This window comes from Ambystoma mexicanum, chromosome 8 (genome assembly GCF_040938575.1).
Source record: "Ambystoma mexicanum isolate Mex_15411 chromosome 8, UKY_AmexF1_1, whole genome shotgun sequence".
Classification (NCBI taxonomy): domain Eukaryota; kingdom Metazoa; phylum Chordata; class Amphibia; order Caudata; family Ambystomatidae; genus Ambystoma; species Ambystoma mexicanum.
In genome coordinates this window covers 776,919,931-776,945,757 of record NC_090929.1, presented here as the reverse complement: position 1 = coordinate 776,945,757, position 25,827 = coordinate 776,919,931, and the positions used below count along the sequence as shown (strand labels likewise).

The following is a 25,827-nucleotide window of genomic DNA, read 5'->3' as shown; positions in this document are numbered from 1 at the left end:
AAACATAGAGAAATATAGAGAAGCATAGAGAAACACAGTCTTACGTCCCTTTAATCAGCACTGGGAGACCCTGGGCTCTCATAAGCTAGCTCTAAACAAGCCCCGCTCAGAGAAACAATGCTGCAGGACGCCGTCAGAGCCAATTCCGGGCACTTGTTTCTGCACGAATCAAGTCCACAGGACGATCTCCCCCTCAGTCATGGGAGCATGGATATTTTATAATCTCGTGCTGTCAGTCACCATGACGCACAGTTCCAGAACTTTCCCTGTGCAAAATATGGGCTTGCTCATGGAAAAAACCCAACTCTCTCTGAGATGCTCCCTGCTCGCTCCTACCCCTCCCTTGGAGCCCTCTCCGCGAAAGCACTGGAATGTCCTTATCAGCGTGTGGGCAAGGCCGTACCAGGCCTTCTCAGGGGAACAGGATTTGTTTACAAAGCCATGCAGGGCTACAGTTAGAAAGGCAGAATATTCAGATGGAAGCAGGGATGTATTAACCCCATCTGCAAGCTCTAAAAGGCATGCACTCATAGCTTAGTGTTTATAGCGCTTAAGACTGGCTATCTAAGCGCTATATAGGTGCCATGATGTTCCAAACACTCCAAAAATACCTATTAGCTACAGAGCTAGGGGCCCTCTCCCTGCCTGTCTATCAACAATGCATAATGTGACCTATTTCATACTAGGCCTGCATATTCCTTGTAGCTCACTACTGCATAATGGAAGTGCTACAACAGACTACTGTCAGCATTTTTAGCACATACTTTGAATACACTATTGGCTTTCAGCGGCTACTGCTGTCATCTAAAGCCCTGATTGGCAAGGTTGCAATTTCGTGTATCACTACAGTCCCCACGACTGAAGCTCAGGAACAGCGAGATCGGCTCGAACTGTCAGGAACAACTGCCTCAGCTACAGCTCTTCTTCACTTTAAAGGTACTGTGCAAACGCGGTCCGGAAATCTTTTCGGCCACGATGAAAGTTTGTGAAACTTTTTCGACTTTGATGGCTTCTCCTTCCCTAAACCAACATCTAACTTTTCGTCTGACCAAGTTCTTCTAAGATCTGCGGCAAAGACTTAACCGTTTACTACCAGAACTGTGCTATCCTATACAAAGACTCTGAACCATTGACTTTGGCCCAGGCCTATGAACTGAATTGTTGGTTGCAGTTAACTGAAACCCTTTGCCTTGCCTTTGAAAGTATTTGTGCTGCATTTCTTATAACCTTGTCTTTTTACCCCTTTTGAAAGTAACTGAAGTGCCATTTTGCTACCACTTCAGGGGAGCTGAACTTGTTCAGTAACTTATTGGTTGTGTATTTGTAGTATATTAGTATATGATATTGGCCTGCTCTTGCTAGTGTAATGCTTTCCAAATGACTGTGTAAATAAATGTATATTCATTTAACAAGAAACCTTGAGTAAGTGTTTGTTTGAATCACTGTATTTGTTGGTCCTTTGTGTAACTTGATCTACTGCTCACTTTACTCTTGAGGTAAGTCTGGCTGCATTGTGCAGAGCTTCATGCCAACAGCTGTGAAAACGTTTCTAACCAAATGAATTGGCGAAGCAGTTTTTAAAAGACATTATTGTTTACCCAAGAGTAAAGTCAAGCATAATATCCCCGCAAGAGGCAACTGAGAAGTAGCTGTTCAGAGCAGTTTCAGCAACACACATTCCTGCAGAGGTGTAGCAGCCTGGGATATTAATACAAGCCTAACAGCTATAACAGCTTATGGAAGCAGGTACTGAGGGGGAATTGGGTTAAAGATAGATTCAAGAGGTAGTAGCAGCAATTAAGTGAGTAATCCGTTGTCCTTTGTCATAGGTCTTCTACTGAAGATTCCAGTCGATAAAGAGAGCAGAGGACACAAGCAGTAGAAGAGGTCTGCGTTTGTTATTTTCTCCACATCCCTTTTCCCCTTGGGTTTGCCAGCTTGATAATTGTTTAGAAAGGAATTGTTGGTTCGGCAGACTTAGGGGGTCTGGTGGGCAGCGTCACTCCCGCGGGAAGAAATGGCAGATCTGACAGAATGAAAGGCCCAAGTAATTAAATCCTGCCTGAGTGACGATGAACCCTGAGTCAAGTTTTAGTTTCGGGGCTTTAGAGAGATTATTGATGGAGATGAGGGAAGAGATGAAGGAGACAAGGAAGGAGATTTTAACCCTTGGCGTTAAGTTGGAGGAATTAAGTGAAATAGTGCATAAGATGGGTTCAGCTTTGTCATCATGGTTGAATTTGGAGGATGGGAAAGAACCCCCAGTTTTGTATCCTGAAGGAGATTTGGAGGGGGTTAAGGAGGTGGCTGGAAGGGATAGAAGGATTACTATTTCTCCAGGTTTCTCTTTAGTGTCTACTCCATTGGCGCCTCCAGAACGTTTTGGCAGAGATTTAAGAAAATATAAGGCATTTATTATACAATGTGAATTGCATTTTTTGTGTAGGCCCGAGTCTTTCCCCACAGGAACATCTAGGGTAGCATTTTTTATTTCTTATGTTACATGTGAGTCGAGTTTGTCAAAGAGAGGCTTAGTGAACAAGTTGTAAAGTGTGGGTGCAGTGCAGGATCTTTGAGGGACCCCGCAATGGATTGTAGTGGGTGTGGCGTTAGCAGTGTCTGAGAAGACTTTCATGGCTCTTCCCTCGAGGAAGGAGGTGATTCAGAGAGCTGATTCTTTAGAGAAATTGGCTGAGTGTGTGAGGTGAGGGTCTTGAGATCAACCAGATCGAATGCGGCTGAGAGAGCAGTAGGGCTGGCTTGCCCTTATCCATGATTTGGGTGATCTGACTCTTCAGATCCACCAGGGCTGTTTCGGTGCTGTGTCCTTTCCGGAAGCCTGATTGCCTGGTCCCTAGGATGGAGTGGGTTTCCAGAAAGTGTTGGATTTGGCAGTGTGTGGCTTTGTCCAGTAATTTCAAAAGGAATGGCACTGTAGTTATCGGTCTGTAGCTGTTGGGTTGTAGGGGGTCGAGGGTAGGTTTTTTTAGGAGGGGGCGGACCCAGGCTTCTTTGAGGCTAGCTGGAATAATGCCTGATTTAAAGGACGCATTGATGAAGGCCGTAAAGAGCGGCGCAAAGCAGTCTGTGCAGTCTTTGATGAGCTTGGGCGGGCATATATCGCCTTTACAAGGGGAGGGATTGAGATTTTTTAGTAAGTTGATAACTTCTGGTTCAGTGACGTCCCTGAAGGAGAAGTCAGGTATGGTGGGCTTAGACGAGGCGGGTGTGGAGTTGGTAGGCTTGGTTCCTGTCTGTTGGGGTAATGCTTTGCAATGGTCTTTGATTTTCTTTTGGAGAAGGTCAATTTTGTGTAACATGGCAGCTTGGATACTAGCACACCAGGCTTCATCTTTGATTATGTTATCAGGTGTATTGGGGGGGGGGGGAGATGAGCTCTTTAAAAATGGCAAAGATTTCTTTAGAATGAGATTTGGCATTAGAGATTTGTGTGTTGAAGGCGGTGGCTTTGGCAGCGGTGATAGCTGTTTTGTAGTGGTGGAACCTCAGAGTATTGATGGGGAGTTGTTGGAGTTAAAGCAAGGGAACCAAGAATTAGTGGCTTACATTACTCAGTTTAGAGCTTTGGTGTTGGAGAGTGGTTTGCCAGAGGAGAAGAGGGCTTCGATTTTTTTTTTTTACAGAGGTCTAAGAGATTATTTAAAGGATGCTTTAGCAACAATAGTATAGCGACCCAGTGTGTGAAGATTTGATTTCTTTACTAATCCAACTGGATACTAGATTGGGCGAGGGAAGGTCAGAAAGACAGAGAAATGTTCCTGAAGTTAAAGTTTGGAATAGAGGTGAGCGAATCAGGACAGAGCAGTCTTTGGGAGAGGTAAGGGGTTCATTGCGTGAAGGTCAAGCTAGGGCACCATTGACTAATGAGGAGAAAGATAGGAGGCGTAAGGAATACTTGTGTCTATACTGTGGTGACAGTACTCATTTTGTAGGAAGATGGCCACGTGCACCAAAGAGATTTCCATCTATAGCTGGGAGAGGACAGCTGGTGGCCAATACAATTCAGATGGCAGTACCGTATATCACTCTCATTGTATCCTTGTTTTGGGAAGGTAAGCTTCAGTGTGGTGGTCCGTGTGGGATTGACTCGAGAGCCACTGGGAACTTTATGGATATTACTTTGGCTCAGAAGGGGGGGTCCTTGAGCAGGTACGGACGGTTGATGGTTCACAGCTTACCTCTGGATTGATTACACAAATGACTGGTCAATGACAATTGGAGAGGGGCATAGTGAGGACATAGGCTTTGAACTTATTGATGCACTGCAGTTACAAATTATTCTTGGGATACTGTGGCTTACATTACATAACCCATTGATAGATTGGGGAAGGAGAAAAGTGTAGTTCAAGTCAGATTTCTGTAAGGAGCAATGCACAGTGGAGATGGAGGAGGGAGAACAGGAAGGTGCTTTTGAGGCTCAAGGGATTTGTTTAGCTGCGGGAGTAATGAAGGGGCACACTATAGGAGAAGTAGCGGGGTTTTGCCAGAAATGTATTTGGAATTCCAAGATGTTTTCAGCAAACAAGAAGCTAATGAGTTGCCACTACATCGTCCTTATGACTGCAAGACAGATCCGGAGGATGGTGCACCTATTCCATGTGGAAGGATTTATGCTCTGACTGAGAAGAAGAATAAGCATCTGAAAGAATACTTGGATGAGAATCTAGGGAAGGGCTTCATCTGAAATCCACAGTCACCAGCGGCTTCACCCTTGTTTTTTGTGCTAGAGAAGGATAAAACCCTGAGGACATGCATCGATTATAGAGCCTTGAATAGGATTACAATTAAGAATCGCTACCCGTTAGCCTTGATATCAGTAATGTTGGACAGGATTCAAGGAGCAAAAATATTCACAAAGTTGGACCTTCAAAGAGCTTACCATCTGGTGAGGGTACGAGAGGGCGACAAGTGGAAGACTGCGTTTAGGACTTGTTATGGACTCTTTTAGTATCAAGTCATGACGTTTGGATTGTGTAACGCTCCAGCAGCTTTTCAGTTTTTTATTAATCGGGTCCTGCGTGAATACCTTGATGTTTTTGTAGTGGTATATATCGATGATATATACATTTGTTCTAAGGATCTAGATCAGCACATTGAGCATGTCAAGAAGGTGTTGATTAAATTACAAGAAAATCATCTGTTCACAAAGCTTGAAAAGAACCAATGTCATACAGATCGTGTGGAATTTTTGGGATTTGTTTTGTCGCTGGAGGGTCTGAAGATGGATTCGGCTAAAGTAAAAATGGTGAAGGATTGGCCGCAACCAACTTCAGTGAAAGATATACAGAGCTTCATCGGTTTTGCAAATTTCTATTGTAGATTCATTCAGAATTTCTCTCAAGTAGTTTCTCCTATTACAAAGTTGCTGAAAAAAGGAGTGAAGTTCGAATGGTGTGATGAGGAGGAGAAGGCGTTTAAATTTTTGAAGGAAAGATTTGTTACAGGACCAATTTTGCTACACCCAGTTGTTGATCAACCCTTTTTCATTGAAGCTGACACGTCCAACTGCACCATGGGAGCTGTACTGACGCAACACCACCCAGCTACTGGTCAGCTTCATCCTATGGTGTTCTTTTCAAAGAAGTTTACTTTGGCAGAAATAAATTATACAATTTCGGATTGAGAATTATTGGCCATCAAGGCGGCCTTTGAGGAATGGAGGCATTATCTTGTCAGAAGACGACATCGAGTCACAGGGCCTCATTACGACCCTGGCGGTAGCCATGCCCTTATTAATGGCACAGTTGCCACCGGTAATGATTTTTTACTGGGTCCAAGAAAAGGGCAATAACCGGGTTATGCTGACCTTTGCGGACCCAGTAATTGCCCTTTTCCTGGCCCCGGTAAAAATCAATCCCATTCCCATTGACAACGGGCCCGTTAATGAAGTCCAGAGCGTGTCCTGCAAGGGGACCTCGTAATAGGGCATCCCGTAATGAGCGGTGCTGGTCCCATACCAGCACCGTTCATTACGGGAGCGCCAGGGTCGTAATGAGGCCCACAGTCTTGACTGATCACAGAAATTTGACATTTCTTTGTTCTGCAAAGACTGACCCGAAGACAGTTACGCTGGTCGTTATTTTTTGCTGAATACGACTTTGTGATTCTGTTCAAGCCAGGTCGTCAGAATGGGAAGGCAGATGCATTCTCTCAGTGCTTTCCTGGGAGTATTAAGAATGAATCGTGTGCACCAATGTCTTTGTTGGCAGAGAAGAATTTTATAGTTGGAGATGTTCAAAAGGAAATTGATTTCCGGAAAAGAATTCTGCAACTGATGTCGAAGGAGCAACTCTGTGAATGGGAAGAGAAAGATCGGGTGAGGCAGGTCAAATAAGGTTTACTGTATGTGGACCCAAGGCCACACCTACGGAAAGGCATCGCAGAGACCCTGGACATTGATGACCGTATGTTTACTTTCATGGGGAGGTATGTGAAAGATATTAAAAAAAGGATTAGATCTATCCTGGCACTCATGCCAGGATAAATGTTGGATGTGGTCGGACCACTTACAAAAATAATGGAAATGACAGAAGAGGCGAAAGGAAAAAAATGAGTCTATTGACCCGACTATTCTATCAGTTTGGGACCAGGTGGCTATATACCTAGTGGGTAATGCCAACAGTGCAATTATGGCGGAAAGAAGGTCAATTCTGGTCAAGATTGATCCCAAACTGAGTGAGCTGGCCACATCTGAGGCAGCAGCTTCAGCGAAAGGGAAGCTCTTTGGAGATGCCTTTATAAAAGAGCTAACGAACTTCGCCAACTCTTATGTGGCGATATACAAAAGCACAAGCCTCCCCGAAGAGAGTATTTTGCTTACAGGTTTTTGACATGGCTGGAAGAGGCAAGGGCCGCTCCGCCAGCCGTTTCACGAGTAACCGCTTCCAAAGTGACAGATACCACTGGAAACAGGATGAAAGAAAACCAAACCAATTCTTCCCGTCAAGAGGAAGAGGGCGGAGACACCCTGGTCGCCAACATCAGTCTAACACAGGTGAGAATGAATGCGCAGGTGCAGAAAACACAAACTCATATTCCTGCAGTAGGGGGGAGAGTAGCGAAATATGTAGAGAAATGGAGATTGAGCTCTTCAGATTCTTGGGTGTTAGACACCATACAGGGCTTCCACATAGATTGGTTAAATTTACCAAAACAGGAGAAATGGCCAAAGACATTGATGCTCAGCTCAGCAGACAAAGAGTTACTAGATATAGAAATAAGACAACCAACTCATACAGATGCCATAAAACAGGTAATAAACATAGGAGACAGCTTCATAAGCAACATGTTTATAGTGAGAGATCGTCAGAAGACAAGGCTGATAATAAACTTAAATGAACTAAATACATTTGTAATCTACAGACATTTCAAAATGATGGGCATACACTTACTGAGAGACATTTTGCAACAAGGGAATTGGCTAGCAGGAATAGATCTCAAAGACGATAATCTGACCATGCCTATGGCAGTGGAACAACTGAGATTTTCTGAGGTTTTTCGCTGGCAAGGGCAGGTTTGGGAATTCACCTGCCTACCATTCGGTCTAGCATCGCCCCTTTGTGCTTCTCGAAGGTGATGAAACCGGTAGTGACTTTCCTCAGAGAAAGAGGGAGCAGACTAATCATTAATCTGGATGACATTTGTAGAATGTGCCAGGAAAAAACGCTGATCAAGGAACAGGTAGAACTTAATATAGATCTGTTGCAGCAACTGGGCTTCCTAATAAACTGGGAGAAACCAAGCCTGAAGGCAGCCCAAAACATGGACTTTCTGGGCTGCAGTTTATGCACAGTGCAAGGAACGTTAATCCTCCCTGTTGTGGCCTAAATAGATGACAGGACGCTGTAGGGTTTCTAACAGTCTTTATTGACTGACAACAGGGAGAAAGGCTCTAAGGTGGCCTGGTGATTCTGGGCGCTTACTTACAGTTCATTGCGATCAAGTCCTGTGCTTTCCCAGTTGATTCACTGTGGAAAGGTTGTGCTCACCGGTGGCACGCTGTAAACTTCTAGGGCCCCCATGAAGCCTCCTGTGGCTGTGGTGTTACGCCCTAGAAGCTGTGGTGTGAGTTCTGTGACTCACTGCTTCTTATCATGTAATCAGGAGCAGCGCTCCTCTGTGACCGCTTCAGCTGGCCGAGCGCCAACTCTGAAGCGGGAACGTTTTCCCGCGGAGCGTGGGCTCGCGAGATCTCGCGAGAACACGTTCCCGCGATCATGTGATGTCCCCACACTCCCTGAGCAAGGTGAACGATATAAAGAAAGAGATACAGAACAGATTAACATAATTCCCGGGCCCACTACATTACAGGGCCCTTCAGAGACTAAAAATCCAACACCTCAGGAGGGGAGCATCCCACGAACAAAGGATACCCCTTTCTAAAGAGGCGAAAGAGGAACTGTAATGGTGGTTGCAGCACATAGATGCCTGGAATGGAAGGGCAATATTTGGCTCATCCCTCGACCTAAGAGCTATGCCAAGATCTGTTGTTTAACACATCACCTAGATGATACATGCTTTGTCCGGTAACTTTCATACACCGTTTTTTAAAACCTCAATAAACCATAAAAGTGGGGGAAGGTACTAGGACGAAGGAGAGTGGGAAATGAGTACTGAAGATTACCAGTAAGTTATCTGGGCAATAGAATACGGTGTCACAATCAGGAACAAATACCATAATGTGTAGTACTCTGCTCAGAGTTATTTGTTGTCTACGCATAAAATGCAACTAGCATATTAAACTGAAATAACTTGTATTTTATGTGGAAATGCTCTCACAACGCAAATAACTTCCAAAAAAGTCAGCAGAAAACGATTCGTAAAAGAATACACGCTATGCCCTGGATACGCTTTCCTACGGCAACCATTTTAGGAATCAACTATTTTCAAACCCTGTCTCAAAATGGCGCATTGTTCGTCTCTCTGCAATTTCCATGCGAAACACTATCATTCTAGTACTTTCCATGAGCATCATTTTAACGTCTTGATCATTTCATCTCGCGAGAACACCCACCTTTGTGACGCCAGCGCGTTACGTATTCCGTAGAACGTCTTACACGAGACTTGTATATACTGGGAAGCCGTCGTTTTTTTCGTCCTCAGACCGGTCATCGTTGGAGCGGAGGTGGTTTGTGCTCAGTGCAGGTGAGGTAGATGGTTGTATGAATGCGTTGCCCCTTCCCAATCGCTTTGCAGGGAATCTCCCCACTGTGTAACTGACGGCACCTCGCGTACTATAAGAGCCCTGCGGGTTACAAGTGAAGTTATTCCACATACAGGCTACGATGTCGTCTTAGACGCGCGTGTCCGCCATTTTGCTACGGCGACATCTTTTGCCGTGACCCCGCGTGTTCCCCCTCCTTGATTTATATCGCGAGCTTGCTGAAGTGGCCTCGCACCTTTAGTGACGTTCTCGATCCGTTTTTTTTTTTATAGCGATTTTGGTTGCCCCTCAGCAACATCATTTTATTTCGTTTGTTCGATTTCCGTGTTGGCGCCTATTTTTCGGTAACGCCTCATCGTGCGAAACGGTGACTTCTAACGCGGGGGAGTTGGGCGTGTAGTATTCAATTTATGGTTTACTATTAAGTTGCCCGAGTAGTAATTTAAACGTCCCGGATATCTCTTTACTGTACATTTTGGGTGGAGAGCTATACACCAGTAAACCTCTAATCCCCCCCCCCCCGTTCTCCGCTATGTAATCTCTTTAGTGGGAGTGAGGGCGGGCTCTGTGAACACCCTACCCCATTAATCAAGGAAGCGCAGTAAAAGGCTGCACCTACTCTCTATCAGATTCGCTTCTCCGGTAGTACTTCGACAATATTAGTAATACTACGACCAGTGGTACTGAAGACTAATTGAAAATCGGGGCATTGTCGCTGTTTTCCCAATGGCACTGTATGCGCAGTGGTGATTTCAAACACAATCCTACCATTTCAACTAGTAGTAACATTGCTTCTGTTGCACTGGTTATTGCTGTTGAAGTATATTATAAACTTGTTGCCATTCTTCTACAAAGCGTGCACCGTTTCGTTAGCGATATGTGGCTGTAGTCTGCTTGGTGCCTAACGTGTGCTTTTTTTTTGTCGATGTGATTCATGCAGCATAGTGGCCCACTTTATCCCTTGCGATTTGGTAGTTGTCGGGTGGCTCATCGGTTTAAGCAGCTGATTGCATCGTGTTTTTGAAGTGAATTGGCTTTAAATTGTGTAGTGGCCTGTCAAGTTCTTAGGTTGCTTTATTTTAAGTGGTAAAGTTCTATTTTATAATTGCACCTTCATTATCATTGTAGACAGACTTTACAATGGCAGACGGACATATAGTAAAAATTCGAGGATTGCCCTGGTCCTGTGCACAAGAGGAAGTACTGGAATTTTTCGCAGGTGCGTATGAATCGCCCCAGTGCAACATTAACTTCAGAGCCTAACCTAGTTTTTTTTTTTTTTTTAAAGAACCATGTCGACCGTAACATGGGCTGCTTGAATGAGTTTGGCCTTTTATGGTTTTTGTATGACTTAATTATGGTTTAAGAGAACTAACTGGTCCAATTGATCAGCTTGTAAGTTTTCATTTGGGGGTTGGGCTAAAGAGTTTAAGATTGTATTTTTGTATGTTAACAGAGTGCAGCATAACCGATCGTCTCAATGGAATTCATTTCACCATTTCCAAAGAGGGACGCCCCACTGGAGAGGCTTTTGTTGAGTTCGAGACTTCGGAAGATTTGAAAAAGGCCTTGGGCAAAGATCGTAAATACATGGGCAATAGATATGTCGAAGGTGGTTATTTACTCATTCTTCAATTTGGTTTTGAGTTAATGTTGACGGAATGTCTTGTACTTGGCGCTGGAAGATGCTTCCTATTGCAAGGAGGGTCGGGATATATTTGAACAGGCGGTTAATCTTCTAAACTGTGTTGCTTTGGGTGTCTTTAAATTGTATCGTTGGGTGGCTTTTATTTCCCACCTAGTTTTACTTACAAATTGTAATATCACTTCCCTCCTTATGGGGATGGCAAATTGAGATGAAATGGGGGCGAGATCGTTCCATGCTCACATGGACACTAGCAGCTAATCTTCGTGGTCCCTTTCTTGGTGGCCATTAGTTTGCCGAATCGGCTTGTTTCGTATGCTGCGCATTCAAAACATTAGCTGTTTCCCGTGGCTTTCAATGAGGCAACTGTACAAAATGAAGGTAATGCTTTTAGGCGTCTTTTACATTTTTCATTGACTCGCTATAGTCAATACCGTTTTAAAATGTGGTCTGTTGACATGGCATTTATAACGCGCCTATATACAAGTGTTTTAAGGCGCGAAACAAGCACTCGTTTGTGTACTTGTTGGATGCATTTTGGCATTCCGTCAACGTGACCCTGTCTTTTGCGTTTCTTAAATTCCACCAATTGAGCCAATACATGGAAGGACAAAACGAACGCACCCATTCCCAAGTGATTTAGGACTTTGCTGCTGTGGTCAGTGGCCACGCACATACTGACACAACCCCTTCCTTTGGACAAAGGAGCAAATGGCTGCTTTCAATGTATAACCGTAATGACTAGTAATTGGTGACTGGGACCCCACGTTCACCGTGTCCATAGCATTTTTATCCCATTTGAAACATAACGCTAGTTCCGGCTCACTTTCTTGATCTTGGCGCGCAGTTTCTTTGGCCGGTAGATTGGGAGTAACCTTTTCCCGTGTCCTTGATTTTTGGGGACACGTCGCCTCATTATTCGTTCTCAATTTGCCTGCCCCATGTTGGATGAGAACCAAAAGAATCTAGCTTCAAGACTGGAGACATTTACCAAGGCTAAGTACATGTCTTTTGTTGACACGATGAACCAAAGTATTATAAAATGGCTGCTCTTGCCTCCGATTTGTAAACGGATCACTTGGTCAACCTGAATGTTTTATGTTCCAGCAGTAATTAACACTTAACATTTCAACACCGCATTTTTTTAATGCGTGGAATATAAGGCATGGCTAGTTGTCCTGGATACAATATCTGTCAAAGCTTTTTTCCCCTTACCCTCCATGCTGTAAAACGTGTTTCATGAAATGCTCTGGTCAGCACGTCAGTTGGTGTTTTTTTTTAACTGCATGTTTCCCATCACTGCGTTATGTACGATCCTTGTAATTGGTCGGTGGCTGATGTATCCTCTATTCTGATGCAGTGCATGCGGGATTTAATGTCTATTTACTGAATGCATTGTGTTGTAGTGTTTAAGTCCAACAAGACTGAGATGGATTGGCTGTTAAAACAAAATCAAGGCTCTAACGAGATGGACACGTCTAGCGATGGAACAGTTCGACTTCGTGGTCTCCCGTTTGGTTGCAGCAAAGAGGAGATTGTTCAGTTCTTTTCAGGTATCGTTAGTTTAGATGTAAAATGGTCTAGTGTTTACCCAGTTTGTTGACATACAGAATGTTTAACCTACAAAATGTTAATCTTTTGAGGCCATCTAGTTTTAGTTTAGTACACTAAACTAGTTTTAAGTTTATTTATTACATGGTTACATCGTTGGTATGGTGGTTATTAGGAGTCATAGCTTCGCTTGTTAGAGAACAATGGTAAAATCCCAACGCTTGCATAGTTTATATATTATGAACTGGCAGAGCTATGTAGAGGAGTCCGCATAGCATGTCATATTCATGGGCACATGAAATCATTATTTGGGTTGTTATTGGGGTGGAGGTTGTAAATGATGTCCAATATGTAATCTTTAGTTTGACATAATCCGTCGTGTATGTAGTGTTATCATTTTGTTTAACGGGGTGGTTGGGGGGGGGGGGGCTCTGGGTTTAACTTTGTTTTCTCTTACTTTTTTTGATGGGAATGTTGCAGAATTTAACACTGTCCCCCCTGATGGGGTTATTTGTCCTTGGGTTAAAGGGTTGAGAATCGTGCCAAATGGGATAACATTGACGATGGACTACCAGGGGCGAAGCACAGGGGAGGCCTTCGTGCAGTTTGCTTCAAAGGAGATAGCAGAAAATGCTCTGGGGAAACACAAGGAAAGAATAGGGCACAGGTGGGGATGGACAGATTGGGACAGTAATCTTTATTTTGGGAATGTGGGCAACATTGTAATGCTTTTGGGGTGGGGGTGGAGGGGTTTGGGTTTGAATTTAAGTAACATTGTGGTGGGTGTTTACGATTTGATTACACACATTCATAGGGTTTGCATTGAATGAGTCGATACACAATTTCACACAAGCTAGTAACTACCAACTATAGTCTTTTACATTTCAGTGTAGATGCATATAATGTTAAATAATCAATTGCGTATGATTACTACTATTATACAATTGACACTAGCATGCAGAAATTGGCCCGTATCATAAATAGTACAATTGTCCCATATCATAAATACATAGTACAATTTCCACATGTAGCTCTACATCACATTCACACGATAACTGTTTAGTGACTGAGAATCTAATGGCCTTTTCTTCAACCTTTGTGTAGATATATTGAGATCTTCAAAAGTAGTAGGAGTGAAATCAGAGGATCGTATGATCCACCAAGGCGGATGATGGGACAACGACCGGGACCGTATGACAGACCCATTGGAGGACGAGGCGGGTTTTATGGAGCTGGACGTGGCAATATGTATGACCGGATGCGTGGTGGTGGAGGAGGCGGGGGCTATGGCGGTGGTATGTTTTATCAACTCTTTGACGTATGTTCTTCTTTGCAGGCTAGAACTCTGAGATGGGTGGCTTTGCAATGGGTACGGCAGACTGAACTTGCCCCTTTCAATGGGAATTGGGGATGTATGTGGATTGGACCATTGCTCGATTTGCAATATACGGCCCTTACTAAAAGACCATTTTAGATTCTGCTGACCTGAGTGGCCCGTTTAAAAGGCCAGAATGTACACTTTTCTACAGCTCATCATAAAGTAAGGGGCACTTTGAAACAGAATTGACTTAATGAATGAGCGCCTAATGCACAATAAATAAAAGGTAATATATAAATACTCATGTAAACTATCAAGAACCAGATTTTGTCTGGAGCACGAAACTTGGTCCTGTGGTCACTTGGGAGGCAGCACACTTAAATATGGGGCTGATTGGAAAAAAGTGTTTTTTCCAACTCATGTTGGACACTAGTTTATCAGAATCAATCATGGTTGTGAAACAAATGGTATTTCTCCGGCTGTGAAATCTTTTCATTGGCTCAGTGGCAGCAAGGATCAATTTAAGGACCCTCTGCATCGTCTCGTCCACAAGGTTATCTCGGGCCTAGCACTGCATTACCTCCAGCTCTCTGCTCATCCAAATGGCAGTCACCTTTCCAAGCAGAGTTGGGAGCATATCTCTATAGCTGGGGCCTCACTCTGGGACTGCCTCGCACTTGGAACCAGACAGAATCACCTCCGGTTCTGGAAGCCACTAAAGGCCGTCTAGCTTTCTCTTCCTCTCCCTGCGCACTGCCACCGTAGCACTTGTAGTCTTTCTCTGCAGCCCTTCCCTGCCCTCGTGTGATCTAAAGACTCGAGGCCAGTAAGGTCGTCTTTCTCCTACTTCTGGTCCCTCTTTTTGTCACGCCTAGATAACTTGGGAACAGGCCCATTATGGATGCCATATCAGCTAATGCGAACACGTGGTGCAATGTTTTGACGTTAGCCAAGGGTTTCTCTGCTGACACTTGTAGGAAAAACAGGGCCCCACCGTCTGTGGTACCGCCTGTCATTTGATCACCTGTGAGGCATTCTGGTCAAAATGGTCTTGTCCATCCTCTTAAAACTTATGCTTGCATCTCTAAGCTATTGAATCGGTGGAAGGTTGACCCGTTCTGCTCTGGCATCTTCAGTAATCCAGACTGAAGCACCCTATCTTTGCCCGAAGGGCATAAATTACCGTAGCCTTAAGGAGAGCAGGTGCTATGCTACTCTGCATAACAAACTTCTTGACAGAAAGATGACAGTTGCTGTATACAGCACCCTAACTACCAAGCAAGTTTCGGTACTAACGCATTTTGCTCGATGCTTTAACTAGATCCTTTTTGCTTTTCCGAGCAAGCATGGGTGTTAGCTGGCTTTTTTTTTTTTTTTTTTTTTTTTTTCCCTAGTCATGATCTGGCAAGCACCACCACTTACAACTGAATAGTGGAGGGAGTTACATTTTACAAAATTGTATGTTTTCACAAAATGTGGGTTTATGTAGTCTAATCTTGTGCTGCTTTTGGATCACATGTATTCCTTTTGCAGGCTATGGTGGTTTTGATGATTATAGTGGTGGAGGTGGATTTAACAACTTTGGCTACGGAAACGATGCCTTTGATGATAGAATGCGTGATGGTAGAGGTAAGGATTTTCATTATTGCTTGTAACCTTGATTAGTGAATGCCTTCGCAAAGTTACCGATCGAATCTCCTCGGAGATAATACCAAACCCAATTTCCTCAACCTAGGATTCCAAGACCCGATTGATCCCAAAGCCCATCTCGCCAGCACTTAACAGACTTGGGAGATTCACCCATCACATCCACAAACACAAAGGTAGAACCATTGATTGGCTTTCTGAACGGTAGCATCAACTGTTGATCACATCGTGCATCTGATCATCACAAAATCACCTTTTCCATTAAATCCTGCTACCAAAGCCCTAAACAAAATATATCTATCCACTAATGCCAGAAACAAGGACATCACAATCGAGACTTCTCCTCAACAAAATGCTAAATATCATAGCCCTACTGAAATTACGGAAACCTAAACCGTGCGCTCATCTAAATTCATGTTTCACACCACACTTGAGAGATCTGCACAAAATAAACACCAAGGGGAGGTCTCCCTTCGGATTTTACCATATTCCCTAATCTTAGCCTCCAATTATAGAGAAACAGTACTCCTTGCAAAAAAGATACTTGAGCATATCACTCAGGCTGAATCCAACATTCTTTTCAAGATTCTAAAAACCTCCCATAGCCCTTGACGTCTGTAATACTAACACCAACTGGTGTACCAATATCCAAAAAGCTCTCCTTATATCCACACAACAAAATGCCAAAGAATACAGTCTTGACTCTACTCGCTATCTAACGCCCACCTCAACAAAACACCACTCATGACACTCCATCAAACCCTTCTGCTTTACACCTCAATTGCAGAGGTGGAAAACATTATCAAAAAGCTGAATCGTTGCATTGCCAAGGCCATTCCTGTCCCATCATTAAACCCACCTTAGATCCAAGAACTGTAAACAATTTGTTACCAGCAACCTGTAACCAAGTTCGAAGCATTCTTGATCTGTGCGCCCCGCTACCCAAGGGTTTTCTGGCGCCCTATAAATAGGTACAGTACCTTCTTATTGAAAATCTTGGACTGTGCAACATATCTAAACTCCTTGGCCTCTGACCATATGGATTCCAACCAATCACAGAACTGAAACTGCCTTCATTGACTATGTCACAATGACAATGCCAAGATGGCCCTCTTATTGCTGCTAGATTTATTGGCAGCACTTGATCTGGTCAACCATCAAATACTGCTGTCCACTTCTGATGAAGCTACCTCCTGAATTGGATCCTTTCTGGCAAATATAACCATGCAGGTTTTTCTGCATCTGCTGAACCCTCGCTAGTCTTGTGTGGGGTCCCTCAAGGGTCCTGTGTCTCGCCCACACTATACAATGTCTTCACAAAGCCACTCTTAGGTGACACCTAGATATCAACTTATCCCCATCACTGGTGACTACGCAACCGGCTCAAACACTTAATGTCTACCTAGTGATCCAGGCTTGGATGGTGCATCATGGACTTCGCTTAAATGATGAAAAAACCGAGTTACTTATCCTAGGCTCCCACATTAGTCTTACTTAAGTTGGATCCTTTCTTCAAATCACTCATTGATGGCAATACTATTGCAGTATCCAGTGATATCAAAACTATTGATTCTACCTTATCCCTTACAATATAAACCAATGCTGTAGTCTTGGCCTCAGCCTACACATGCATACTTATCACTACATACAGACTGCTGCTAACTGCAGCATCCTGGCCAGAACTCTTAAAATCGACTACTGCAATGCCCTCTACCTTGGGACTAGCCAAAGAAATATTAACAAGCTGCAAGTAATGTCCTTTAATGTAAGTTTACACTGGCTCCCTGTTGCTCACAGAATATCCCTCAAATCCCTTGTCCACCCATAAAGTGCCAGTCTGATGTGGCCCCTGCATACCTGGTCAACCGTTACACCCCCCCTTCCCTGCTCCTCATCCCGATGAGATTGGCCCAAGTCCTCACCTTATCAACGGCCAGATTTAAGGGACGACAAAGCGGGTGAATCCAGCTTCCCAGTCCTCGCCGCCATATTATGGAATACACTTCCCAACTCTTGAGTTGAACCATCCTACCACTTCAAGTGCAAGGCTAAAGTTTGGCTCAGGATCAGGCTCCCACATGCACTTAACTTGTATCTCCATGTATATTCTACTGCTTAACTTATGTAGCCTATTGTAATTTGATGTTAAATATACAACTTCTGTTAATCTTCTTGCTTGTAACTTAATTCTTCTACCTTTACAGCTGTAATTCTGTTTATCTGTAAATCTAAGAATGTATTTAGGGCGGTTTTGCCGCTTTGTAATTGTACTGCTTGTCTGTTACCATGTACCTCGAAGAAATGCGCCCAGATGCCTTTGGGTCACGTGCACAACATAAATACAAATACTCTGGGTGAAGTATTGCACGATTCTGCCATCGCTGACCTCTGGCTATTGTATTCATGTAGATTGTAAGAATCGGAGGTTGAGTTTAATTTTGAGTGGGATACAAAACCTAACCTTCACAGGATGACGCTTTCTGAAGCTTGTTTCTATGGGTTTGGTGGAGACTTTGTGGAGTGTTAGCTGAATGGTCTGAGGCTGCAGTCTGGATAGCTGCTGTAGTGGATAGTTTACTGTAGCTACACTTCTTTCCTGTAGGCCTTTGGCCAGCCGGTAGGATTTCTCTGTAAAGTCGCACGATTTAATTGTTTTGTGGTGTACACAATTTTGCTGGTCTGAACTTATTTATGCCTGCTTGTTGCACTGTGTGAGCTATTGGACACACTAGCACACAATTCTTGGCAAGTTCTGTAAGGTCGAAAGCTACATTATCCAGTATCTCACCTGTGCCGGCAGATGGTGAGAATGCTGTAAAACGGCTCACCATGCTGATTGCTTTCTCAATTCTGTGCCTGACCTATTTACTGAAGGGGGGGGAGGGGGCGAAGAGACTTGTGCACAGAATCGGAGTGACGGCAGTGCTACTCCGTTAGTAACTGTAGGTGATGGCATTTGCCACTATGATTGCATTTTTGGGAAACTCCTATTACCTGTCCCCTCCCCCGCCCTTGTAGTCCCCATGCTACAAGTGGCTGGGTGTGCGAAAGACTAGTTGTAGACGTTTGTCTACCCTGTGTTGGGCTTGTTGCCAAACTTGCTTTAATGTTACTACAGCCAACTGGCTAGCTGCTTCCATTCATAGTCATTCCATAGCACGCTTCAAATTTCCTACACAAAAAAACAGAAGACCGACTGCTAATCGGACCCTACTTTTACTGCTCCGTGCCAAAAAGTAGAATGCACCGATATACATTGCTGTGAAAATATTGAGCAGCTGTTCTGCAGTGGTAATGGGGCAGTTTTAAAGCTGGACACAGTTGCTTTTACTGTAGGGACCTCTACATCATAACAGTTGAACCAGATGTCTGGCATTTAACCATCTTTGTCATGACTACTAAAAGTGCACAATTGGAACATTTTATTGGGTATATTGTACTTTCATCGCCAGGCTTTCAAATGCCTGCATTTTAAACTTGTACTGAATAACGAAAAACTAGATGGAATTATGGAATTGGGAAAGAGCAGATAATTGTGGGGTTGGGGTATAGGAAAATAGGTGCAGGAAGAAGGGGGTTTGTGGGACCCACCAAAAAGGTAAAATTAGTTTCTATCCACGTAGGGCAGGCATTCGAAAGCCTGCTGATGAACAACATTTTGTATTTTATTTCTTTATATAGCGCACCTGGCACAAAGGCGCATCTGGGCACATATCTTAGGTTCCGCATGAGGTCATACATAATCAGATATACAGGCCCAAAAAGATTGACATCAGATATTTACAGGTAAATCTATAGTCAAATAACATAAGCATTTAAAAAATAATTCATTCAAATTTACAATGTAAAATATTTACAGGCAGGTAATGACGGCAAAGGATTTGAATGGGCTGTCTTGGCTTGTTGACCAGTGAGTCATCAGTGATGGGGTCTTGTGTATTCAGCTGGGTGTACCAACAACCGTGTTGGGTAGTCCCAAGTGCCAAATTAGTGCTTATGAGACCTTTTGATTAAGGCAGACTAGGGAAGGGGGTCTCCCCATCTTGGGTTTTGCTAGTGCTCAAAATACTCCCACTTTGTGAGGCCATCTGTTTGTTCTGTGGCAGTAGTATCCATAAAATATTTGGATAATTGGCAGGACAAGTCGTATTGGAATTGAGAAAATGGTGCCCCAGTCCTTAAATGTGATCCCTTCACATGCTTGTTACATGCATTCCTGGTTATGCATTCTTGGTTAAGAGACATACATCTGGACTGGTTCTCGCAGCAAACGGAAATTAACCCACAACTCGTGCATCTCTGAACCAGCCTCCATGCTGGTTGGGCGCCTTTGCTGCCATCCAAGTCACTGAGCTAGCAGAGCACACTTGCTGTCGTAGGCCAGTTGCTGCTTCTTGGCACCATGCCTTCGCTGCTGCTCAACTGGACCAATTGTTGAATCATTGGTAAGCCTGCCAATATAGGTGTCCTGCAGAGTTCTTGGAGTCCTTGCAGTCCGTGTGTTGAAGTTTGCTGCGTAGCTGTCTTCTGGGTCTCTCTGGCTTCGTTGATGCATCGTGACCATCTTGGCATCCATAGCCCACACGGAACTTTGCTGCCATCCAAGTCACTGAGCTAGCAGAGCACACTTGCTGAATCGTGGTGATCTCGGGCTGAAACTGACTTGACCAGGGGCAAAGAGAAGCTCCTGGGTATTGAGAGCATCACCCATTAGGAGCTACATCTGTATATCCAGGAGTCTGCTCATAGCGCGTAGATGCAACTAACTTGCATTTTATACAGTGCTTATGTCCCTTAGGCTAGTCTTTTATTCACCCCAAAACTATTGTTCAAATCACATATAACACAGCTCTCCTTGGCGATAACAAGTTAAATTGTCCCCAGCAATTTCGAATCCTGACGCTGCTTGGTTTTAACTGTATTCATCTCCTTAAAGGCCCCTAGTGACTACAACCGCACCACTTTTTTGAAAATACCTAGCCAATGTTTACATGTTGGTGCTGAGGTCTTGCCTGAGCACCCCTGGGCCAGTGTTTTTGTTGAGCTCCTGCCACTGCGGGTGTATTTTGCACCCTGCACTGGTTGTTTCTGTACCGGCACACATCACTCCCGATGTGTAGCATGGCCTCTTGCTACTACAAATAGCAGATGTACATGTCAGTGTCTCAACCTTTCATTGGATAACTGCTAGTGTAGTGCAAGCACCTCAGAACTAACCATCTTGTAGGTATGAGCAGCATGCAGTCTGACCAGCTCTAGCTGCAGACCAATCCTAGTGTACCAGTGTATATATGGGGATATGGTGTCCCATTATACATCCTGGAGGAGCTTATCGATGCACTGCCTGGGCTGCTTGATTTGGCAAAGGTGGTCTGTATCCCTGCTTATCTCATTACTTGAAACCTAGTCCTCTGACTACAAGGAAGCTGGACATATTTTGCCCCTGGTGCATAGACCATAAAACCTTAAGCTATGGTCTAGCTTTGGGTTTCCTTTCGGGGGGTGTCCTGCAATAGTCCAAGGTTCAATCTAGGAAATACCCTTCCTCTCATAATCCAACACGGCACAAATTGAAGGGCTCACAGGAAAAGCACAACCCAGTGTCTGCACCAAGCTGTTCCTGTTGTCCTTAACTGGTGGTGACATTGCATAGCTCTACCCCGAGCCTGGATACATTGGGGAATTTGAACCCTGGATACATTGGGAATTGGAACTGATGTGCGGGGTGACAATCCCTTCTCCTAAAACTAGTTCACCCCCAATTTTCATCGAAGGCTGCGGCAGCTTTGGTCTTCAAAACATACACACGTGGGGAGGATACATGCCAGGCTGGCTGCAGTAGACCACGGTCTGACTGCAAACTACCACATCCTCCCAAGAGAATTGTGAAAAGTAGATTGCGGTTGACGGTATCTTTCTTCCCTCTGGCCATAGCTGTTTTTTAACAGATAAGGATGTACGATTGTAAGTGCGGATATCTAGGTTGCTGTTGCCTTCGTTGAAGGCTATTTGCTAAACTTCAGGGAAGTTGAGGTTTATGGCTTTTACTTTGCTCTGCCCTGTGTGCTGCATATTTGTACATCCACACTAAACTTGGTTTCTGCTTTTAGGTATGGGAGGACCAGGCTTTGGTGGTGCTGGAGATGCAAGTTCTGGCTTTCATAGTGGGCATTTTGTTCACATGCGGGGACTTCCGTTTCGAGCTACAGAAAATGATATAGCAAGTGTAAGTATTCCAGAATAAATGTGGTGGCAGGCAGTAATTGCTGAAATGTCTGTAGTTTCAGAACCTGCTATGCCCCACCAAGCTTGCTTAAAATGAAATCATTAACTAGCAGCTGTGATATTTGAATGGTATGTAATATGAAGCCTCAAATCTCCCACCACTCAAATGTGATTTCCTGTAATTGGAGGGTAGACGGCAAACTATTTTTGTGGCATTTTCATGGGAATGGAAAAGCAGGGGCAATCCAAAATGATTCTCATCCATTTGGCAATTGTTTATTTTTTGCTTCATACGGCCATGCCGTGTTTTGACTAGGTTTGAATTGTGAAACGTATGGTGTGATCTTTTCTTCTGGTTTGACTATTTTTGGTTAACACGATTTGTATAGCACCATCAGCAGTTGCACCCATTTTGTCTTGGCACATGTTCTGTTCATATCCAATCCTAGCACGTATTAATTGTGCAGAACCTCTGACCTAGGGTCTTGATCCAAACTTAACCTTCCTTTCTGTATTCGTTTTAGTTCTTTTCACCACTAAATCCTATAAGAATTCACATTGATGTTGGTGCTGATGGACGAGCGAGTGGAGAAGCTGATGTAGAGTTTGCAACACACGAAGATGCAGTTGCTGCCATGTCAAAAGATAAAAGTAACATGCGTAAGTTGTAGTTTAGATTTTAGTGAACGCTTGGGGCCTTTTTTGCTTAACCTGCATTAGTAGTTGCCTGCTTCAACCAGACTACCTAGACAATCCGGTCTTGCACCTTCTAGTGATTACTACTACGGCTATGTTCTTATTGCTTCCTGCCCCATTGACCACTCCCGTCATACAGCCCTAAACTCCACAAGCAGACTCGGCTTTAAATCCAGGTGCTCTGCATCCTGAGTCTAGATCAGTGTTTTGTTTTATTTATAAACCCTGGGGTATCTGGGCGCATTACAAGACCGTTAGACCCACAGTAAGTACATACAGATTGGGAGGAAAAAAACAATACAGATTGAAGGGGAAGAAAACGATCGGACACAAAGTATATAAGGGCAGCATTAAGTAGTAAAGGCAGTGTTGAACGGGTCGGCAGACGTGCATAATAAAGCAAGATGAGTAGGCAGGATCCTCTAATCCGGATGTCTAGATATTCCTAGGCGGGGTGTCATTCTCAATGGGCTTTTTTTTGGTATTGGATCTAAAGCTTTGGAAAGATTGTTTCCTTGGGGGGAGGGGGCGGGGGGGTGCGCGTTCTAGGCTAATGCAGCATGAACCAGGACACTGGTCCCTCTAGCTCTTTTGGTAGAAATCGTGGGACAGTAACACAGAAGGCATTGGTGGACCTTGTTGGTCGGGATGATTTAGCAACCAATTTAGAGTTGATCCTGTCTTCGCTATTTATGGTTCCTTCGAATTTCAGAGATGGTCTCTTTAATGCGGCTTTAAGCCCATTATTTTTGTTAAAGTATAACGTTTTTGCTCCTGCATAGTAACAATCAAGTTTAAGTAAGATGAAGCTCTTGCAAGAATTATGCAGCTGTGGTTTGCAGGCATGTGCAAGCTTGCTTGTGTAAGAGGTAGCCGAGGCTGTCGCATTCACCTGTTTGCAAAGATTGAAGGATGAGTCAAGTAGAAACTTGAGTATTGACATCCAATTTGTTTGTAGGGGCGCCTAGTAGCCGAATAGTTTGAGGAGACAGGCGGGACAAAGGGAGGGGAGCAGAAGGGTTGGCTGATGGATAGTTTGACGAACTCCTCGCTCGAGATTGGGTTGAAAGGTTAGAATGAAGGGTTCTCTGGGAGAGATGGTTGAGTCTTGTAGCGCTGGTGTCTGGAAATGTTAGTTGCAGCTTTATTTGTGAGGAGGCAGTCAGGGCAGCGGTGCAGGACGGCTTCAGGAATTCTGTGACCTTGTGGAGCTCTTTGCTGCCACTGCAGCGATTTCCGAATACTTATTTTTTGGGCTGTCTTGATTTATAATTTCGGTGGTGGGTGATTTGCGCTTCTGGAGGCTCACCATTTGTGCTTTTTATGGCCTTCTAGATTCTTCAGGTGGGGTGAGCCATTTGGGGTTTGTCCTTTGCGAGAGGGAGCCGACTTGGAAGGGGTATTATTGTCAATTAGCCATGAGCTCTGATGGGCGCATAGCAGCGCCTTGGCAAGGAATGGCAGTGGTCTGTCCAGATGAGAGGTTTTTGGGTGGAGAGTAGGCGGGAAGAACTGAAAATGGTGTGTAGGTGCATGTGGCTTGTGATATACTGAGTGCCTCTAGGCTGACAAGGGGTAGGCCTAGTTGATGAGCACGTACAACCAATTTACCTGCCCCTGAGTGGGGTATTATGATTTATAGCACACCTGGATACAGGGAGTGCAGTGTGGTAGTCCTCGGCCTGTAGACTAGTGGGAAGCTGTGAGTAGGCAGCGAGTTTGACAAAGGTATTCACAGCTAGCTTTGCTTGCTTGTGGTTCAGGGGAGGGTGGTGTGTGGAGGTTGGCTAATCTGCCTTGGTTGTGAGAGTCTTAGCTGTTCGTAAAGATTTCCATCACTAATGTTCTCTCGTGGGGGGGACTTTGTCTGACCTCTAGTGAGGTTATGTCCCCCCTGGATTGCTGCATCTCCCCCCTACTGGGGTGGGATATCAAACTACCCACTTCCAGTTTGTGGAGTCGGGCTTTCTCACAAACTACATGGCCACTTTCTGAGCTTGGATGCAGGGAAAAGTGCCTCAGGTGTTCAATCGCCTCATCTGATTGAAATCCACCACACTTATTTGGCAGTGGTACCTTCATATCCATTCTCCCATCTTCTGCAAGGTTTAGAAGTGCTGTAAGTTTCATAGCTACTGCTTGTCAAGGATCCCGCCCAGAAAGCTGGTGATGGTTGGAGTGCCTCTTTAGGTGTTGAGTGCAGACCTAACTTCAAGAAGGAATGGAGCAAGTTTTAGAGGTTCTTCTGTAGCTTGCTTTCCTGCAGGACACATTGCATTGTGCATCAGTCCTGGATGGCTTGCTTGTGCTCTGGTCCCTCGGTGTCTGCATGGGTAGTAGGTTTTAGTTTTTAACTGGCCATTGGGACTAGACCCTAACCAATGGTTAATGCTACACCTGGAGATCTTCCTGTCTTTATTGCATTTGACACTATATTCTGTATTCTAAGCTAACAGTATTGGCACAATCATTTGTGTTAAATGTCCTTTTGGTAATCACCTACTGCATGTAGTTTGAAACTGATCTGTAATTTTTTTTAATTTGTAGAACATCGTTATATTGAACTTTTTCTGAATTCAACGGCAAGTGCAGGAGGCCCTGGTGTGGGTGCTGGAATGGGAGCAATGGGCTATGGCAGAGATGGAATGGGTATGTATTGGATATTCTCTGGAAACAACAGTGTTTCCGGTGTTTGGCTAGTGCATGTGAATTAAGTGACTAACCACTAATTATAATTTGACTGCAGAGAAAATGCATGCATCAATGATGTGCTTAGTTAAAATTCATCCTATGCTGACAATTCTTTGTAATACATTGTTACCCTGTGATTACTGTGCTGATTCTGTCAACTCTTTCCCACTGTTTCTGACAACATTGTGCTAAGGATGGTGCCGTATCAGTAAATGGGACAGCCATATGTGCTTGACTCAAACTAGTGTTTGAGCCCGAGAGGGTCTAAGCCAGATCGCATTACTAGGCCGGGCTCATTACTGCCCTGGGGCTTGCATTCCTGAATTTGCATCTAATAGTCATTAAGGCTTTTACTCTTATTACTGCAAAATATGCTGAGACAGTGTGCATGCATCATGCTTCCCTCCTCCCTCCCCCATCTACAAACAGCAAAAAACATTGTAACCTTCCTCTTCTCCAGCATGGGGTCTGGCAGAGTTGCATTCTAGTTGTTCCCTGTCGGGCCAAGAATCCATAGCACTTCTCCATCACTGAGCATTGCCCCAGCCAATGACTGCCCCGTCACTAAGTCCCTCCTCTGACATCCTCATGTTTTGCTCTGTTCGGTTAAAATGTGAGATTCTTGTCAACAGAGCCAGTGTGCATTCAGCAGCCGTTTGTCAATGAATTTCAATGCCCCTCGAAGGCTATTCCGCACCATGTTGGAGTGAAGCTTCCTTTTCGAGCCCTGCTCCAGCTGTGGAATGTATTGGTAGAGGGCAAACTCTAGATCACAGGGAGCAGATTAGCTGCCTCACGGTTCTCCAAACGTGAAGGATTGTCACAGTAGGCTGGCGGCATGGCTCGGCGCCAATGCCTCTGCTCCCTGCA

The 25,827-nt window shown here is 44.3% G+C and overlaps 1 protein-coding gene across 5 annotated transcripts in view; it reads left to right on the top strand.

Annotated features, from left to right (window-relative positions):
- The first annotated feature begins 9,055 nt into the window (after nucleotides 1–9,055).
- HNRNPH3 (heterogeneous nuclear ribonucleoprotein H3) overlaps nucleotides 9,056–25,827 on the top strand; it is a 28,895-nt gene continuing 12,123 nt past the window's right edge. The window contains exons 1-10 of one of the 5 annotated variants that reach the window (XM_069610602.1): nucleotides 9,059–9,165; nucleotides 10,313–10,403; nucleotides 10,641–10,796; nucleotides 12,236–12,382; nucleotides 12,909–13,047; nucleotides 13,485–13,675; nucleotides 15,232–15,327; nucleotides 21,456–21,571; nucleotides 22,095–22,230; nucleotides 24,814–24,915. In XM_069610602.1, coding sequence (XP_069466703.1) covers nucleotides 10,325–10,403; nucleotides 10,641–10,796; nucleotides 12,236–12,382; nucleotides 12,909–13,047; nucleotides 13,485–13,675; nucleotides 15,232–15,327; nucleotides 21,456–21,571; nucleotides 22,095–22,230; nucleotides 24,814–24,915 — 1,162 coding nt within the window. In that variant the 5' untranslated portion in view covers nucleotides 9,059–9,165; nucleotides 10,313–10,324. Of the gene's footprint in view, nucleotides 9,166–10,312; nucleotides 10,404–10,640; nucleotides 10,797–12,235; nucleotides 12,383–12,908; nucleotides 13,048–13,484; nucleotides 13,676–15,231; nucleotides 15,328–21,455; nucleotides 21,572–22,094; nucleotides 22,231–24,813; nucleotides 24,916–25,827 lie in introns of all 5 variants that reach the window. The other 4 variants (XM_069610601.1, XM_069610603.1, XM_069610600.1 and 1 more) reach the window with 4 other exon arrangements.